General features: G+C 50.7%; 2 protein-coding genes across 2 annotated transcripts; both read right to left on the bottom strand.

The window, feature by feature from the left end:
• Positions 1–296: 296 nt before the first annotated feature.
• TMSB15B (thymosin beta 15B) lies at positions 297–1,811 on the bottom strand. Its single transcript, XM_038122940.1, has 3 exons — positions 1,654–1,811; positions 1,236–1,340; positions 297–801 (listed from the first exon to the last, which is right to left on the bottom strand). The coding sequence occupies exons 2-3, from the start codon at positions 1,333–1,335 to the stop codon at positions 764–766; spliced, it is 138 nt and encodes a 45-aa protein (XP_037978868.1). The 5' UTR covers positions 1,336–1,340; positions 1,654–1,811; the 3' UTR covers positions 297–763.
• Positions 1,812–6,623: 4,812 nt separating this feature from the next.
• On the bottom strand, positions 6,624–18,698 carry PRPS1 (phosphoribosyl pyrophosphate synthetase 1). Its single transcript, XM_038122925.1, has 7 exons — positions 18,407–18,698; positions 16,050–16,233; positions 15,609–15,707; positions 13,807–13,931; positions 11,922–12,095; positions 11,018–11,177; positions 6,624–8,743 (listed from the first exon to the last, which is right to left on the bottom strand). The coding sequence occupies exons 1-7, from the start codon at positions 18,526–18,528 to the stop codon at positions 8,651–8,653; spliced, it is 957 nt and encodes a 318-aa protein (XP_037978853.1). The 5' UTR covers positions 18,529–18,698; the 3' UTR covers positions 6,624–8,650.
• Between the last annotated feature and the right edge of the window lie 1,335 nt (positions 18,699–20,033).

The following is a 20,033-nucleotide window of genomic DNA, read 5'->3' as shown; positions in this document are numbered from 1 at the left end:
CAACCCTCACATGGGCAGCAAGACCCAGGTTAGCCTCCGCTTTTAGATACACCAAGAAACCACAATGGTGGTGGAGTACAGTGGCCATGATCATGCCAGCAACGCTCCCAGTTCCCCAGGAACGGATCCCCAAGCAAACACCAAGCTGGATTCACCCTGCAGGGAACCATCTCACATCGCCCTCTGTACAACACCGAAAAAGCAGCACGGCTGCAGCACCAGGCACACCTCCCCACCCTCCACAGGGCAAGCCAAGCTACAGCCACAACCTTTGTCAAGGAAGAAGCTACAAGCCATTGGTAGATCATTACAATTTTTTATTTTATAATAAACTTATCATTTTCCCCCCAAGGAAGACAAAAAACTGTGAGTGAGACTACAGAACACTGTCAGTGAAGAATATGCAAGACAGACCCAGGCAGGAGGTGAGGCCAGAAAGGTTCCCCATTCTCCCAGGCACAAGGGGTCCATGCCCAGAAGCCTCCACAGCCCTTGCTCATCTCCCTGCTGCATCAGGGCAAGATCAGTGCTGTCACAGGAGGCAGCTGAAGCAGCAGAGATGGCATCAGGTCAGGCTGCTGATGGACTGAGAGGACCACACTTTGTCCCCCCACCTGCCAAAGCTGCCAGCAAAGTGGGACAGTGTGTTAGGTGATACAGCTGTTTTCTATACATGCATGTGATGTAAATTTAAAAAAACCCACATGATTCATTTCAAAGCAAAATAATTGAGTAGTCGCTCTTCCTGCCAGGCAATCTCTCTCTAGGAAGACTTCACACATTCCTTCTCCTGTTCAATAGCTGCAAGAGAATAGAGGCCCATTAGTCTCTCGTGCCTTTTTTTTTTGTGGAAGCAAGAACTAGAGAAGGTTTCAGAGGATTCACTCAGGCCCTGGTGGCCAGTATTGCGGTTTGATCCCAAGAGGGGTGGTTTAACAGTCAAGCTGGAAGACGACAAGCCACACGTGTGCGTGGCAGCAAGTCGGGCACTTGTCTGCGTCTATCCGCAGCAAAGTGATGCCCTGAGGGATCAGTTTGGCGCAACAGCCCTCTCCGAGTGTCCGTGCCCGCTGCCCCGGGCTGCACACACCTCTGCCCGTGGCTTTTCCCGGGCCAGAACCCTGCCGCCCCAAACCACCCCTCTCCCCCGGATGCCTCGGCGGTGAGACCGGCCCCCGGGGCACTGCCCCGCCGGTCGCGCCTCCCGCCCCACCAGCCCCCGGCCCCGCACTCACTCTCCTTGGAGGGCAGCGTGTTCTTCTCCTCCGTGTTGGTTTTCTTCAGCTTCTTCTTGTCGAATTTCTCCACCTCCGAGAGATCTGGTTTGTCGCACATTTTGCCTGCGAGACCCCCGCCGCAGTCAGCCGAGGATGGGGACGGGAAGACAAAGGCAGCCCCGGCCCCCCTCGGCCCCCGCCGCGGACAATAGCGCAGGGCGGGGCGCGTCGCCGCCCCGGGCACCGCGCCGCTCGCCGGGCCCGGGCAGCCGTGCGGGGCGGCCCCCGGTGCCCGCACACGCCTGGGAGCCCTCCCCGCAGCAGGCAGCCACGGCCCCCCGGCGCCCGCCGCGCCCGCAGCCCCCGCCCCGGGGCGCCTCAGCGAGTCCCTCCCCGCAGCAGCGCTGCGGAGCCCCCTGGGCGGCCCAGCCCGTACCTGCGGCGCTGTGCGGCGCGGTGCGCGGCGGCTGCGGTGCGCGGTTGGTGCCGGTGCGGAGCCCGATCCCGCTCCCTGCGCGGCCAGGTGAGGCTGGAGCGCGCGCCGCGCGGGGCGGAGCCTTTTATACCCCGGCCGCCGCCCAGCCCGCGCGCCCATTGGCTGCCCGCCCGCCGCGAAGCGCGCGGCCCGCCAGGGGGCGGCCGTTCCCGCCGTGCCGCGCGACGGGGGCGCGAGCGGGACCGAGCGCGAGGGGCCTGAGGGAGACACCGGGGACACGGGTCACACCGCCCTCACAACACACACGGACGGGCGCCACGCAGCCCCACACACGCGCGGACACAGCTCCTGCCTGCTGCCCCCACACACGGGCATGGTTCCCACCACCCCTCCTGTGCGCACACGCCCCGGGGTGCCAGGTGTGAGGGGCAGCAGGCCCCTCCAAAGCCACTGTCCCGGCCTCAACCCCTCTCACCAGAAGCAGGTGCCCCACAGCAACGGAGGCAGCTGTGGCCTGTGTGTGTGTCCAGGGATGCTCCCACTGCTGAAGCAGAACTTGAATAAAGCAAGCCTTGGGCTAAAGCCAGCACCCTATTCTCACATCTGTGAGAGATGCTTGGCCACTGCCCAGCTCACATCTACACTGCCTCCAGCCGCAGCACTTCCTGGGGAGGTCTGGTCACTAAAGAAGCAGCACGGGTGGACAAGAAGCTGACCAGACTCACAGGCTCTTGCGTGGCGGCAGCAAGCCTGGGGAGCAGCCCAAACTGGGCAGGTGGGCTGGTGTGCAAGTGGAAGAAACACCGTGGGTGGTAAAAAGCCAAGGGGCAGTGCAAGCAGCCTATCTGATCCCAGCAGGAAGAACAGCGGCAGTCTGGGGGGCACTTGCATGCTGGCCACCAGGATAGAGAGGGGTAGAGGGCCAGAAGGGTCCTGTAGCTGCTGAAGGGAATGAGGGGAAGGGGAGGAGGCAAAAGAAAAAGTATCCTGACTGCAGATGAGGCTTGCCAAAACCTTTCTGCAGAGATCTTGGTGCCAGGGTGAACAGGAACCTGTTACTGAGCACCAAGGGGTAGCAGCTGTGCTGCAGCAGCTCTCACCTCCACCTCCTCCTGGCCTGCCAACCTCTGGGTTTTGCTCAGGGCTTATTGGAGATTTTGCGGAGAAAATCCCCAGCAATCCGGAGGGAACACTTGCTTTGTGTTCTTTAGCAAGACGACTGCCGTCTTGGCAGGAGGGACTGGCGCTATCCAGCGACAGCAGGTCACGGCCGGAGGTGGCCCTTTGCCGCAAACCCTGAGGCACCTTCTCACTCCTGCCAGAATATGGGCTCTGAATTCAAGAAGTGCCAAGAGCTGGCAAATGCTGAAAAGGCAAAGGCCAAGATCTAAGGCCAGGTTGCTCCTCCAAGAGGAGGCTGGATGAGAGGCAGCCTCCCGTTCCTGTGCCTGGGGGAGGGAGGGAGAGGCTGCATGCACAGCTCCAGGCCTGGCTGCTCCCAGAGCAGCTCTCATTTGGTGGTGCGGCCCCAGGCAGGGCCAGGTTTGGAGCTGCAATCCCAGGCAGGGCTGCCTTTATGAGCATCCTTCAAACCCACCCTGCAGAGCCCGCCTCACAAAGCCCAGCCCCAGTGAGAAAAGGCTCATCTTTCCTGCAGAGCCAGCAAGAACCAAAACATCCATTCAGTTTCAAAATGAACGCAGGAAATCCTTTTTGCTTTCATGCAAATAGTCAGACAAGTGTTTTACCATGTGTTTACTCTCTGGCTGTGCTCACCTTCCCCTCAGCTTCCCCCTTTGCTTGCCTGTTCTCCACATGCTTCTCCTTTGTGGATGCTGCAGTCTGACGTAGCTTTTGTCCCTGGCAGGCAGCGAGTGCAAAAGAACCTGATCCCCACCCTGCCTGTGCACAGCCCCTCGCCAGCACCAGCTGCACCCAAAAACCTGCTCACCATCCCCCCACCCCCTCAGCAGATCAGCTGCACCCGCCACTGGCAAGCCCCGGGCAATGTGTTGCATCTCCAGATGCTGCAGCACTTCGGAACCCCCGGGTCTTTGACTGGGCACAAAGCCACCACGGTGACCACGCAGGCAGGGGAAGGGGAGCTCCCCCTTCCTCAAGCCACACAAGCACCACCACACTCGTACAAACCACGGCCAGAGCAGCTTTAAAGCCAACCCTGAGCACTGCCAGCAGGGGAGAAGTGGAGCTGCTGCTGGGGAGCTGCTAAAACCCATCTTGCACAAAGAACAAGAAAGGAGCTTATATCCCAGCAAGAGCTTTTCCCCGACAAATTAGCAAAGCCTCCCGTAACTGCACAACCGGCTTCTTTCTTACGTCTTTAGGCATTTCTGCTTTCAATAATTTATAACAAAACCGAGACATCAACAGATAGGGAGAAAGCAAAAACAGCCCTGACCTGAAATAGCACAGACTGACTGCCAGCCATTTTAGATGGGTTTTAAATCTCACACAGATCAAGGCTGCCAGGGCTGAAACAGCCTCCCCAATAGCCATTTCCAGGAATGCCTTATTCTCCTCTACAGGAAGGAGGCAGGAAGTTTTCTCTGATCAGAGGTTTCTCTCAGCCTCCTGACCCATCTGCCTGCAGGGCGCCACCATGACAGCTGCCAGGCTGAGCCACTCCACAGGGCGACAGCACTTTCTCCCATTTTCACCCCAGCCGCCTGCCACAACCCTTGGCATCCATCAGGGCAGGAGCAGCATACTGGGGCTATTGTGTCTTAGAGGAGGGCTCGTTCCTCCTGTGGATATTGCTGCAGTTCACAAAAGGGCTTGCTAACACCATTTCCCCTTGCCCAACAGCAGCAAGACAAGGTGCTGCTTTCTTCAGAAACACTGACTCCAGGAGACCTCCTATCCTAGGGTGACTGTATGATGCTTTTATCCCCAATCGTCCTGTTCTGTTTATGGTGAATAATAGGTTTTGCACCTTTCAGGCTTGCTCCAGAGAGTGAAGGGGGAGGAAGAAGCGCGCAGTTTGTTTCCAGACACTGCTCTCACTCCTCCACATTCCTGCTCCTGCACTGCGCTGTCTGCGGACGGACAGACAGCGGGACAGAGCTCTCCTTTGTTTCGTTTAGTTTTTAGCTAGCTGAGGCAAAGAAGTTCCCCGGAGTGTGGTTCTTTCCCTTTTCTTTGGAGCTGGTTAACCCTGCTCTGGCCCGAACACCCAGCAGAGCAGCGGCAGCTCGCACCTGCGCCGCCGGGCCGGGCCTGGGCCGCGGCATTTCCAGCGCCGGAGGCACTGCCAAGAGACTGAGTGAGCCGAGCTGCAGCCCGGGGAGGGGGCTTTTCTGAGTTTGACAGCTGTTTTGGAGCAGCAAGAGGTTTTACTGTTCAATATTGTTTAGGTTTTATTGTTTAATAACCAGGGGTTTTCCACTTTTCTCTAAGGAGGTATTTTCTCCCGAACCGGTCGGGGGGAGGGGCCAATTGAATCTGCTTTTCCAGAGGAGCCCCTTTGGGGGTTCTCTCCCAAATCTGCCCTGAACCAGCACACCTCCTTACATCAGTAAGGCAAGAGGGAGGTACCAGCAAATTATTTTGAGGTGTCTCATTGTGCTTTTAACAGTGGACACATCCTGTTACCTGCAAGGCACACCTGGCAAGCTCAGTTTCCCCCCTGTGCATTATTTTCAGGTACCCAGGCAGGTGGGCAAGGCTGATACAGGACAAGTGATTGATGTATTCCTTGTTCTGGTGAATTAAAAGCAGGCAGGCATGAGATGGCTACCAGCACCAGTACCAGCATCCTCACACCTGCAGCCACACTCTGGCTGTGCCTGTGGCAGAGGGAGCTACTGGAGCCCTACCCTGCTCCTCCAGACCTCCAAATTCAGGAGCACAGCAAATGACTCAGTTGAGATTTTCTCCTGGGAAATAACTTGTTTTGTACAGTATTAACTCCGCTGTGAGAAAAGCCTAAGACACCCCACAGCTCACCTTCAAACTTTGGTGAAGTCTCCATCCCTTCTGGTCTGAAGGTTTCAGAGCAGCAGAACTTTACACAGGTTCTTTACACAGAACTCTCCCAAGGAGGTATCTCCCATCCTTTGTATCTAAGTGCTACAATGTCATAAAGCATATTAAGTCTGTGCCCTCTCCCAGCTCAAACGCCTGGTTTTATTAAAGTAACTAAGAAAACATTATATACTCACTAATAGCAATGGCCTCCTGTGTACAAATGGCAGTAAAGCTCTGTTCTGTTTTTTTATCAAAGGAAGGTGAAATCTGCTACATAATCCTGACAAGACCCACAGCATCCACCCTGCTATTTGGGGAAAAAAACCCATTTTTTCATTTATTCACTGGCCAGTACTGCAAGACATTTTAACAGATGGATGACAGTTGTGATCCTCAGCAAATGTTTGCCTGGGGCCATGGTCATGTTGACTCTTGGTCTGGAGATCTGTTTATAATGCCAAGGACCTTTCCCTAGACCTGCCATCTCATCCTTTTGACTTCATACTTTCCCATCTGCAACACACAATGAGCAAGGACTGGGGTTTAGTCAGAACAAGCGCTCCTCAGGACATAATCCTGCTGTCTCTGATCATCAGCTTTGTGCAAGACACTTACAAATTCTTCATTTGTACTTGTTAAAATATTCAAGCTTCCCCTACCTGAACATTATGCGAACAAATCTGCTCAGATACATAATTGAACAGTACTAGAGAAGCTGCACTGCCACCTCTAAACAATGAAGTCCAGGAAGTCAAACATGGACAAAAGGAATTACTCAGTGCTTGGTCCCATGCTTTTCCTTCCATGAAATATCAGCAGAGCCAAGCTGAAGCTCACAGCTGGCCACATGCACAAGGGTTAAACCAGATCGGCTTCCAAGGTCCCTTCTAAATAAAAGTACTCGATGAGCTACCCTTAAAATGACCCAACTCAGAAGATTCATGTCACTTAAGATATTTAGAAGTATTTACAGGCAGAGGCCGTGATTTTTAAATAACAGTTTAATTCCTTCATCAGGTCTTAACTTTAAACACAAATGCTGCTGAAAATCCTCCCAGCGCTGCTCTGATGCCCTGGCTTTTGGCTCTCAGAGCAGCAGCAGGATGGCAGCAGGGGCTCCCGTACAGGAGGTGGGATCACAGACTCTCGGGAGAGCTCAGTGCAGGATGCAAAGCAAAGAAGCAAGAGATGCACAGTTTCCAGACAAACACCAATTCTTATACAAAAAGAAAAGCTCTACACTAATAGAAGTGTTAATGTTGCCACAGGACAGGAGTTTAGGAAGGGAGAGAAGTCTTCAGTAAAAGGCACAACTAAAGAAGTACTTCCCTAGATTTTGACCACATCTTTCAGTTAGTTCCACTCACACCCCAGCCCCCAGCCTCTCAAAGCTATGCTGGTTACTCTAGAAAGTAATTTCAAGTTCCTTCTTTTCCCTTTTTCCCTTCCTCCAGCTCAAAAACAAATAAAAAAGGAGTATTTATTAAAAAAAAAAAACAAAAACAAAACAAAAAAACAAAAACAAGCCAAACAAAAAAATCCAAAACAAAAGAAAACCAGAATAAAACAGTTTGGTCTATAAACCGTAAGAGTTCAAGAGAGACTTAGCAGTTTACCTTATGATTGTCTGGTACATTTTTAAAGTATTCAAGTTTCAGATGATACTTATTACATCCAAGAGCCTCAGCCAGCTCTAGTTTTGGTATTTTTCTTTCAGGCACTTTGTGGCCTGTCAGGTTGGTGTTAAATCTGCAGTTCTCTCAGTATTATGTATCACCAGCCTCTTCAACCCATTGCCATAAACACTCCTGGGAAGCATCAGACCTACTCCAAGGGCTCCTTCAGGTTTTGTTGTCCTGCAACCTGCAGTGCTCCTTGGCTTAAGGTATTTTGCAAGAAGCAAGGCTTTCAAGGAAAGGCAGACAGTGAGCAGGACAATGTGTCAGTAACTTCCAGGATAACAGGACTGCAACAGGCATTGAGTGAGAGGATGAGCCAGCTGGACACAAAGCAGTCGAGTTTCAGGTCACCCCAGCATCTGAGCAGGCACTTGCAACAACCTTGCTGCTGTTGGATGAAGAGGCTCTGTTCACTACTGTACTGGTAAAAAAAGGGTCGGTGGTTGCACAGCAGGTCAAGGTGCAGCTGCAGCACATGACAGCAGTGCTCTAGTTAGCTAGCAAGGCTAACAGGAAGCTGTGAAACTGAGAAGCTGGTTTTAGCCTGCACTAGAAACCAAAGCACACAACCACCACAAGTTCTCTATGTCAGAGCTTTTGGAAAAGAACACTTGTCCAGGATGCACCTTCCCCACTAAGCTAGCACAGCACTGCACAGACTCTGCTCTCACCCCCACTTTGCTGTGTAGTGCACTAAAGGGCATTTAATTTCATCAAAAATTAAGAGGAATTCAAGTTTGCAAGCTACACTGATCTCCTTTTATGGGAGGAAGCTGTAGCAGAACCACTCCCATGGTGTCTCCCAGGGCTTCACCAAGGGTCAAGCTTGGCCCAGACACAAGCCTTCCCCACCGGTCTCCAAGGGCTCTGTCAGGTACAGAGTGGTAAGACAGCCAGCAGTCTCTTGGGCTCTTGCTGTAGATCCAGATCAACATGTCCTAGGGAGCTCTACTTCCCAAACAATTTAGGATGCACACGCCAGATCATCTAACCCTGCCCACAGACAAACCCTCTCCCTCCCCCCCCCCCCCCCAAAAATAATTGTGGCAATTAGCCATGTGTCAGTCCTGCTCTCCACAGACCTGCGGAATTGAGTCAGCGCTACTGATCAGCTCCAGGCACAGGGGTGCTGGTGGAGTTGGCTGTTACAAAGATGAGCTTTCCCCTCCAGCCTCCCAGTGCTGGGAACAGAGCCAGTAAGCCTGACTTAAGCAGGAGATGTGGAGAACTGCACTGGAACAAGCAGAGTCTTCTACAGAACTTTACAACAAGCTGAACAACTTTTGGTTTAAAAAAAAAAAAGCCATACAAGCAGCAGCTGACATCTGTTGTTATAAAGGGACATGGCTGAATAGGTAGGAAACAGATTCCCCATTATGAGTCCTCCTGATGGCCTCCGCAAGGATCATTGAGATGTCAATCACCTGGAAGGGAAGAAAGATGCATCAGTGCCACTGAGAAAAGGCATCAAGCCTGAAAGAACTGCTGGGAAGTCAGGGACAACCTAAAGAATAAACTCATCACCCACATTTTAACATGCCAGATGCAGATAAATTACTTCTACACAGGATTAGGATTTAATTACATCTAAGCCTGAAGATACCCTACAAATATTCTAGCTGGTCTGCCAGAGTTACAGTCTACTGTCACCTTGCTTTGCTCAGACTCCCTAGGCTCAATCTGTTTACCACAGGACTCGCTTATTCACTTTGTGCAGAGAAGTTAGGGCAGTCTAAATCAAGATGAAATCACTTCCCTTGAGCCAAGAGGTTTTACCACTGCTGCCTGCAGTCTGAGAGATGAAGCTGCTGTGCTGCAGCTCAGCTCCCAGGCGCTGTGCTGGCTCCATCTGGTGGGGTCAGAAAGGCACCAGGAGGGAAGCTGAGTCTCGCCAAATCCCAGCTCTGAATCCCCACAGCTAAAGCCTTTCAATACATGTAGTCCAGTAAGAATCACTATATTCATGGTGCATTAAGAAAACCAAGTGAAAATTGTATTTAATATTTTTTATCTTCTAGATAGTTTGTCTCTGAAGGGAACAAAAAATCAACAAGCTGCAGAGTAAAGCCTGAGACTTGTGACAAGTACTTCAGCTCTGTGTTCCTCAACATCAGACACCAGTGTGTAAATGCAAGGTATTAAAGGAGAGCCTGGAAAACTGCTCCACTGCAATCTTTGGCTACAGCTACTTACACAGAGGTTGCCAGTTTAACACTTTGCCTACACCACCTGCTGTGTGGAGCCTGGACACAAGGTGAAGCACCAGAAATGTTTTAGAGGCTGCAGGAATATCATTCAGAAGTCAGTTGCTGAAAGAAACGCAACCCAATAGCAGCTTGCAATCAGCTTATAACATATTTCCAAAAGCAGCTTAAAAATTATTGCAGCTCCAACCAGTTCAGCTTCCCTCTCACCAGCAGCCCATAGTGGTGAAGCCTCTACACTCACATCACAGTACTGGAGGAGTGTGAGTAGTGCCAGAACTTCTCCAAATGCTTGTGTCCTAGACATTGGTGCTGTGAAGCCAAGGCCCATGTGGAATTAAATCTGGCAAAGGACATCAGGGACAACAATAATGTTTTCCTTTTGTTATTGATGTATTTGGAAAAACTTAAGACTAAAGTGGGCCTATTCCTAAAGGGAAGGGGGACCCTGGTGACAGAGGATGCAGAGAAGGCAATTAGTGAGCACCATCTTTGCATCAGTCTGCACTGACAAGCAGCAGACCTGGGTAAGGGAATGCTGGAAGGAAAACTCTTCCTTAGGGAGGACTGGGTTAGAGGACACTTGGCCAGACTTGATATCCACAAGTCTATGGGCCCTGATGGGATACAGTCATGACTACTGGGAGAGCTGGGAGACATCACAGTCAGGCACTCATGATCAGCTTTGAAAGGTCCTGCAGATCAGCAGAGGTGCTGAGGACTAGAAGAAAGCAAATACAACCCAGAATTACTGGCCAGTCAGCCTCACATCAATCCCTGGACAAGTGACAGAGCACGTCATTCTGGGGGCCATCTCTATGCCCATGGATGACAAGAACACGATCAGGAATAGCCAGCACGGATTCACCAAAGGCAAATCATGCTTCACCAGCCTGATCACCTGTGAGGTGAGGGGAGAGCAGTAGATATTGTCAACTTCAGCAGGGCTTCTGACACCGTCTGTCATGAAATTCTCACTGGCAAAACGCAAGAAGCGTACACTGGATGAGTGGCTTGAGAACTGGCTGAACAGCAGATTCTGGGGCTCATTATCAGCTTTTAGTTTTCATATGGATGGCAAAGGCTGGGCAAAAAGTGACAGATACACAACAAAGCTGCCAGCACCAACATCAGAAGCTCCTGTCTACTCTGTTTCAGCATTGCACATCAGCACATCACTCCTCCAAAGGGCACACATCCAACTACTTGCCTACATCGTGGCCCCATTAAATCAGACACCTGATCTAGGTAAAACAAGCCCTGAAAAAAAAGATCCTTTATGAACTGCTTGAGATGAGCTGCAACAGAAGCTGCTTTATATCAGTGTAGTATGTCTGCTACCCCACAGCAACAGGGCCAAGAGAACCAGGCAACACAGAGGGCAGTAGCAACAGAACCGCTGTCAGCACTACACAGTATTGTGGGATTTTCACCCCCAACAGGTGAACAGACAAGGCTACCACCCCCCAGGAGCGACAGAAAATAGATGCTCACCTGGATTTTAGGACACTGCTTCATCTTGTCCTCCTGGGGTATTGTGTTTGTGACTACAACTGCCTCAAAACAGGCATTGTTGATCCGGGAAATTGCTGGCCCAGAAAAGATCCCATGAGTTAAGATGGCATAAACTTTGGTGGCTCCAGCTGACACAAGCCTGCAAGGGGGGAGTAAAGGAGAAGGATGAGTAATTCTCAGCAAATATTAAGCTGACATAAGAGCAGGGCACATGGTAAGCATGACTGGAGACCCACCATGTGCCAGGGAACAGCCTACCTTTGATTCCCCCACTCTACTGACCTGGGGGGGGAAAAAGTTCTACAAGTACCATGAAATCCACTACAGGCAAAGCACACACTGAAAAAACCCCATTGTTCTTAGCTCTGGAATATTTGGAACAGATCATACAAATCACCTTCTGTAATTTTTGCTTACACAAGGTGGCAGATATTTAATACTGTGTTAATACTTTAATACTGTATTTAATACAGTATGAAATATTGTGCTAATTTTTAATACTGTACTAAACAGTTAACCATCTTGCATATGTTGCTGCTTCTACTGTAAAAGGCATGAATGATATCAAAGTTTGAAGAGCCTATTTCTAATACAAAACCAGCTGATGGACCAGACAACACAACATAGTCCATAGTTCTACCTGGCACGGTCAGGGATGGTCCATTTTCAACACAGGGGAAAAAAGAGACACTATGGTCTTCTACCTATTCCCACTGCAAGAACTTTTACTGGATTTTTTTTCCTTATTTTGTATGACATGAATAATCAATAAACTGCGTGAGCCTTGTGAAACTTGTCATGCCAATAATCTGCTTAACCCATTACACAGTGCTCACTAAGAGCAGGTTCCTGGGTTAGGAGGGCAGCAGCCAGCCCCACTCACTTGTCTGCAGCGTGGCAGATGGTGCCACACGTGTCTGCCATGTCATCCACCAGGATGGCCACTCTGTCCTTGACGTCCCCCACGAGCACCATGCGATCGACCTCGTTGGCCTTCTTGCGCTCCTTGTGGATGAGGGCAAAGTCTACGTTCAACCGATCTGCAATGGAGGTCACTCTGAAGAGAGAACAGTTCCCAAACAACACTTAGCTCCACACAGCAGCTTCAGGCAAAGCTCTTTCAGTATCAAACACGCTGCACTAAGAGGAGCTGTCACCACATCTGCTACTGCTCCCAAGTAATTAATAGAAGGCACTCTGCCACCTTAGTTTCCCTTCAAGCAGCTAAACTGCAACCTCTGATCTAATCTCTCTCAGTGACAGCAAAGAGATCTCATCTTTCATCATGACCACTGTAAGCTAATTTGCATTCAAGCTGAAAACAAATCTTAACCAGCAAGGTCAGCAAAGTTGAAGTGATCCACACACTTGGAAAGTTGTCATCTTTGTAACACTACACTGGAAAGGCTTAAGTTGTGCTATGACAGGGCTTTACTGTCACTCCTGTAAGCACTCGGGCATCACACACACAAGCACTGGCACAGATTGTGGCAGGATTACACATCCAGGAAATTCAAATATACCACCTCACATTTAATGGAAATAAAGTGACTGCAGAGCAACCTTACTAGAGGGATCTTAACCTTATATATTGATACTGATGAACAGTAAAGAGTTTAGAAGCATTAAGAGTGGAAGGAGTAAAACACACGTGCTCTCAAGAAACTCTTCACTTGAGGTAAGCAGACTCTTAGCCCCACTAGATCAGACTTTACATCCTGGTGGTCCTACACAGACTGTTAAACTAAACTGAAGTATCTGGCTTTGCATATCTCCATGAAATACTGCACCAGCCAAGATCGACACATTTCAGAATAAGAGGCTTTTGAACAGATTTTTTCAAGAGTCAGATTATATCTGGCTGGTTTGGCACTTCGTATACTGCGTTATGCAACCAGCTACAGAAATAGCTGAATGTACAGGAGGTCTTGCCCAATCCATGGACCACAGCAAAGCTACAGAAGACATACAGTGAGTGACCTCCGCTGTGTCTCGTGGCTGTCTGCAACACATCACCTCAAACACTCTGAGGCACGTGAATCAGATCAGCACCCACCAACATTTTGGTGTGACAGCCCTGGATTAAAGAATACATCTGTGTCCCTCTGCTGTTCACATGTAGCCCTCAGACAGAAGCATCAAGAACAGCCTAGTTTCTCCTAAAAAGCCTCTGAGAACATTCTGGCACGTTTGTCTGCAGGGAGATGGGAGATTGTAAGGCTATCAAAATAGAAATGTGCTATAGCATATGCTGCTGCTTTTTGGAAAGGAACCATCTATCTCCCTCGTTCTCAGGGAAGATGAAGAGGCAGCAGGCTTACATCACAGCTAGATACTCAAATCCAGGGTAATAAAGTAAGAAAATACCTCAACAGACTAAGTTTAATTCTGCAAAGAAAGCAGCCTGGATAAAATTGTATCATTAATCATCAGCAGTAAGCTTGCCTTGGCATAGGGGTGTAAGCTACACTATTTCCTCCTTCAATTGGCATAAACACCCTTGTACAAATTGGTTTAGTCCAAGGGAGGTAGCTGTTGTGCAATTCCCACCTATACAGCTGTGATTCTAGAAGCTATTAAATCCCCCAAGAAACCTTCTAAACATTCCCTAGGAAGAATATCTGACCACTCTTCACCAGCTGTCCCTGACTGTCTGAAGGAAGGCAGACTGAAAGAAGGAACACGTTTTAAAAATAGAGTCACAAGTATTCTTAGGAATTGCAGTAGACACAGAAGCAGCATCTCAAGCTACCTGTCTGACAGCTCACCTCTTGGCTCCACCAGCATCTGGTGAAACAATGGTGCAGTTCTTCCACTCTGGAATATTCTCTTTGATCCATTTCAGTACAGCAGGCTCGGCATACAAATTATCAACAGGGATATCAAAAAAGCCCTGCAAGGAAGACAAGAGGAACAGATGTAGCTGAAAACCCCATTCCAGAAGCAGTTGTAGGAAGCCTTCTATATCACCAGGCATGCAGTCATCACCTTTCCACAGCTTTCAGCTTTCCTTTTTACTTCCCTTGATGTAAGGGCAGCAGTCTTTGGGATACACAGGATAGTAATGTAAGAAGTCTTCAGAGCCAGAAATAGTTCTGCAGCATAAATAATACTTTATATTTAACACCTCCACAAAATGAAACTAGTTCTGTCCTGGGGGCTGCAGAAAGCCTACGGCAAATGCACTCATTTCCAGAGCAGCTGGCTGCCTGTTTACAGTTAGTCTTTAAAAGCTCATTACCCAAAATGTTCACATCTACAAAACAGGCTTGAGTAACATCTGTCTTTAAACTAATGCAGCTGGTTCCAGAACTTTACAGTGACCCTGCAGACTTCTCCAAATCTCACAGGTCACTAAACACCAGAAGTTAACCCTGGAGTAAACAGGCAGGAGAGTGAGGGGCAGCTGCTCCTGAGGAATGCTTCAAGGTACAGGGTAACAGACCCTGCTCACCATCATTCCTTCTGTGCTCAGCACCACAGCAGCTACAGGAACCAGGCTGAAACCAGCCAGATGCTGGAAGCACATATGCACAAATTATCCCATTAAATCCCATCACTGCTGCTGGTGCAAGGTCAGCCCTTTCAGTCCCACCGATTCCAAGCCCTGCAGGATGAGGGGATCCCCTTGGGCTCAGTTATTTCACGCTCTGAGAGCCTTCTCAGCTGTGTCCCTACAGATTTTTTTCACCTGAGACAGTATTTCTGGGCAAATCATACTGAAGTGTGAATGACTGCACTTCCAAGTGTTAAAACAACAGCCAGCCCACTTTTTTCAGCAGGCAGTAGCTACCTTACCCTTTGCAGCAATACAACAGACCTCCTTCCCTCTGCCACACCCCTCTCAGTTGCAGCACTGAGTTGGTTTCTTGGTCTTGAGCACTTGCTCAAGGTAGACAAAAACAAAATCAAATTGAGCTTGCAGCCTCTCTTCTCCCTGGCAAATATTCCTGCCAGCTTTCTTACACAGCCCAGGGCAAGACTTTAGTTGCTTTGTGAGATATTTTGTTCATAAGCCAACAAAGCCTAGGAATGATTTTCAATTCATTTCCAGCCTGGGAGAGAACCAAGGCCAGCCTGTGTGGGAGGGTGGCACTGAATGGATACGAGTGGGATTGCCCATCTTGCCAGAGGCAGGGTATCAGATCACTGTCCTGGTCAACTAAGCCCACAAATGCAGCTGTGCCAGGACACCTGAGGGCAGAACTAACTGCTCACTTCTCCAAGACAGCACACTAAGTACCAGAAAGCTCTGCTCTGAGTTTAAAGACACTCTCCATCTCACATTCCTCCAAGGTCTAGTGAAGAACAGTGTCACTATGTGGCAACAAAGCTGTAGTGATCACTTACTAGCTCATTTACACAAGACTCAATACACTCAGTCTGATGAACAAGAACAACTATACTTTCATTTACAGGTTAACCTGTTACCCACCTCCCCATCCAGTCCCAAATTCCCAAGTCTTGACCACTGCAGTAGCTCAAAAAAGCAGATGACAGGAAAGCTTGCAAAGCAGTCAAGAGGCCCAGACTGGAACTGGTTAAGCCCCTTCCTGATTTTTGCTCCTACCTGAATCTGAGATGCATGCAGGTCCATGGTGATGATGTGATCTGCACCTGCCACAGACAGCATGTTTGCAACCAACTTGGCAGAGATTGGAGCTCGACTCTGGTACAGGAGAAAAAAGACAGTATAAGACAAGTTCAACTCCTTCATCAAGATGTCAGCCTTCTGCTTCCAGGCAGTGATTCACAAGCAGTTACTAAAAGGAGCACTCATTAACATTGCATCTTCTCAGCAGCTAGTGATTAGGCTTTAGTATATTTTCAAGAAGAACTAGATCTTTATTAAAGGATCATTTTGCAGTCCAATGTCCCAAAGTTTAGTGAACTGAAGAGAGGCTGATTATTCAGAGGAGACGACAAAACTTCATTTAAATCCTCTCCAGCAGCCAGGACTTTCAAGGTGTGCATTCAACTTCCCTGCAGAAACCTTTACCACATCCCTTACCTTGTCCTTTTTGTCCTGCCGGGCGTAAGGGAAGCAGGGGATGACAGCTGTGACTCTGCTGGCTGAGGCAATCTTGCAGGCATTTATCATGATGAGGAGCTCCATCAGATTGTCGTTGATTTCCCCACAGCCGCTCTGCACAATGTAGACATCCTCCCCACGAACACTCTCGCCTATTTCCACGCTGGAAACACGAGAAGACTGTTGTAGCCAAACACAAATTAAAGCACAGCCATTACCTGTGCCTGCAGAGCAACCGAGGCACTGCATCCCCGAGGGTCTGTGGGTGACAGTCCCACATAATCAAGGCTGCTGAGCAGGAACACTGCTGTTTATTTGCTCAGCGGCTATTTTACAGCGCTCGCTCATCAGATTTAATGGTCTAGCCAGTAAGGCTAAAAGCACTCAGCCTGTACTCTTCACCTCAACACAAGCTGAGCATGTAAACATCCCAGAGCAGGCCTTGTTCCCCTGGAATCACAAGCACAGCCACCTCTAAAAGCAGCAGAGTACAAAGGAGCAAGGACCGTGGCCAGCCACCGGCCAGAGTGGGGTCAAACTGCTACCAAAGCAACACTGCAGCCAGTTATCAGACTGAGACTCATAACAGCCACAGAGGCTCCAGCAGAGAAGCACTCCAGCCTTTCACTCTGGAAAGGCTTCTGGGGTTAATTTTCCCCTGGATGCAGTGCACACTAATCCCTGCTGATGAAGGGCCTGAACACAAGCCAAAGGTCCTGTTTGCCAGCAGCAAAATGCCAGCTGCAGTGCACGTATGGAGACACCTGCGCCAGAAAGAGTGGGAAAGAAACCACTTCATTATAGAGCCCCTCGGGGTAGGGTTCTAATTCTAATATTTCCTTCCCTGACCTTCCTGATCTCTTCTTCAAACTTTTTTTGATGACTGTTATCTATTTATATCTTACTGCTCAATATCCATCAGCGAGCTGCTGTCATCTTTACTGCCCACTGACTTACAGGATGCATCCATCTCTCATGGAGAGTTTCTGTCAACGAGAGCTCTCTGATTAGCAGCACTTAGCACACAAGTGTCATCTCCAATATTAGGGTGAATTAAGGTATTTATGGTACACAAAAGGCTATGAGTTACTCTGTTGAAACAGTCTTACTCTTTTGGGGAAGCACCTGCTGTCAACACTCCATTTACTGGGGTAAATAAGATGTTTTTTAAGTCTTCAAGTCACATTACCAGCTGACATAGGAACCTGCTGGCCAGCCAGCTAATGGGCAAGAGCAATTAATAAAGAACAATGAGAACACTGCAAGGGCTGTAAATCAAACAGAACTTTTTATAACTCCTCTACAACTCTTTGTACTACCTCTGAGGTTTCACAATCGATACCCATGGCAAGAGAAACATAATACTCTACGTCACACGTACATCCTGGATTTTCATGGGAAAAAAAAAATCTGTTTCCAGAAGGAGTGGGTTGGAGCAATCAATGTTCTTTATATTATACTCTGTGGTGTATACACAGTGTATTCTCTAAAGCAAGCTTAAGGAGCTCTGAACACATTTAAATCTCCTTTTTATCTTTACGTAGGATGGCAGCAGGATTTTTAAAGCATAGATACCTAAAACAAGGCGAACATTAGGTTTCAAAGCTGGAGGGAAACAGACTGCGTGACTGCAAATGCACCGTGGGATGCACGGAGGTGTGAGCCGCCTCTCTTTCCTTAAGAATTCTAGCAATACTTTCTAAGATTCTGAAGCTCCTCAGCGAAGTTTAAAGGCACTAGCTACATGCTAAACACAAAATTAACAAGCTTCAAGTCATCAGAGTTTAGATTTAAGCATGAAGAAGCCTAATCAGTGTAGGTGTAACTCCGAGATGTGCCGTCCCATCCGCTCGCGGCTTTGGGGTGGAGGGGGCAAGGTCCGGGTGGCGAATTGCACCGCTCCAGCACTTGCCGCAGCGGCCAGGTCGCACAAACCCTCCGAGCTCAGGAGCCCTGCGCGGCCCCGGCTGCTGAGGAAGCCCCGAAGGCGGCGGGGGAAGCCCGCGTAGGGCCCGCGCCGCGGGGGCCGCGGGAGGCACGGCCCGGGCCGCACATGGCTCCCGGGGCCCGGCGCGGCCCGGCCTCGTCCCGCACCGAGACCCGGCTCTGCCCGGGGGGACGTGCGCGATGCACCCGAGGGCTCCGGGGCAGCAGGGCCCAGCGGGAGCGCTCCGGGGATGTCTGCGAGTGCAGCTCCGCTGCTCCGCAGCCGGGCCCGAGCGCACGGCCCCCGAACTACAACCCCCATCAACCCCCGCGCGGAGGCCGCGCGGTACCCGGCGCCGCAGCGGCGCGCGGCCTGCCGGGAGCTGTAGTGCGGCCGCGCCCCGCCTCACCATGTCTCCTGGTTGCTGAACTTCTTGGTGACCACCTTGCCCAGCTCCAGGCCCAAGCGGTCGGCGATCTTCTGGGACAGGTCCTGGTGTGAGCTCCCGCTGAAGATCTTGATGTTGGGCATGGCGGCGGCTGCGGCACTGGCGCCCTTTTTCTCCCCCTCCTCGTCGCTCCGCCACGCAGCGCCCGCGGCTGCCGCGCGGGGACCCGCCCGCCTCCTGCGAGGACGCGGCACGGTGGGTACAGGTCACACCAGTCGCCTCTACGCCGCCATCTTACCCTTTCCCGCCTACCGCGCCGACCCTTTATAGCCTCTCCGCCCAGAGGACACGCCCCCAAACGCTTTCCATTGGCTGTGCCGCCACAGGAGGCGGGGTTCCGCTCACCGGCGCAGCAGTAGTGGGCGTGGCTTGGCGCGTCTCCTTCCCCTTGAGGGCGAGGGGAGGCGAGCTCAGCCTGCCGTTAGGGGCGGAGCCTAGGGCAGGAGGCGGCCTGCGATTGGTCGCTCTGTGGCAGCCTGGGCTGCGATTGGCCAGAGCGGCGGCGGGCAGAGCGCGCGGCCGGCCCTGCCCCACGTGGCCGCGCGGGCGCAGCCCCCCCCCCGGCGGCCATGATGGCGCCCCCCGCGCCGGGCTGAGGCGGCGGCCCCGGCCCCGCTGCCGCCTCGCCGCGCCGCGCCGCGCCCCCCGCCCCGCGCCCGCCGCCGCCCCCGCCGCCAGCGGGGCCCCGCGCCGCCGCCGCCGCCGTTACCTCAGCATGCCGGCGAGCCCGCGCCCGCCGCGTCCGTCCCCCGCCGCCCTGCGCGGCGCTGCGCGGAGCTGGCGTCACCCCGCGGGCCGCGTGTGAGGCGGTACCGGGTGACACCGGGTGGCAGCGGGCCCGCTGCGGCACCTCCGAGCCCCGGGACCGGGTGCCGGCCGTGCCCTTCACGGGTTGTTATGATTTTGGGTCGGGGCTGCAGCGCGCCCGGGGGCTGTTTTAACAGGCTGATTAATTCTGAGGGGTTTTTATGTTTATAGTCGGGATTTTGTACCCAGTTTCATATCAAATTATATATTTAGATACATACATACATACATATATGTGTATGTATATATCAGTCTTATACATAATTATATATGTAACTAACTATAGACTAATACCAAGTCAGTCTTCTGTGAATTATCTGTATGTGACTGCATTATGCACATTATTTTATCTTTGGCAAAATTAAACATTGTGCTTAAGGGTTTTTAACTTTTAAACCTGGATTGTTAACTTGTAAACCTGGATATAATTAATCACAGAATATCCTGGGTTGTGAGGGAATCACAAAGTCCTGACTCCTGGCCCTGCACAGGACACCCCCAAGAATCCCACCAAAGTGATTTTTATAGTGGTTTATTCTTGTTCTAAATTTCTGATCCGGTCTCCAGTTGTCAATAGGCCGATATAGTCCTGTCCTTTTTCTAAGACTTAATTATCTCAGATTGCCTTTCACTACTTTGAAGGAAATGATACTCAAATTTTAGCTTGTGTATATTGTTATAAACCCCTTCAAAAGAAAAAAGGCCCTGTGGTTCATCACAGAAAATGCAGGAATTGATAACTGCTCACATTTTGGTCAGACACACAACACCAGCAAGTCCA

Source organism: Motacilla alba, chromosome 4A (assembly GCF_015832195.1).
Source record: "Motacilla alba alba isolate MOTALB_02 chromosome 4A, Motacilla_alba_V1.0_pri, whole genome shotgun sequence".
Taxonomy (NCBI): domain Eukaryota; kingdom Metazoa; phylum Chordata; class Aves; order Passeriformes; family Motacillidae; genus Motacilla; species Motacilla alba.
The sequence above is the reverse complement of the archived record's forward strand: the minus strand, read 5'-3'. Positions and strand labels throughout refer to the sequence as shown.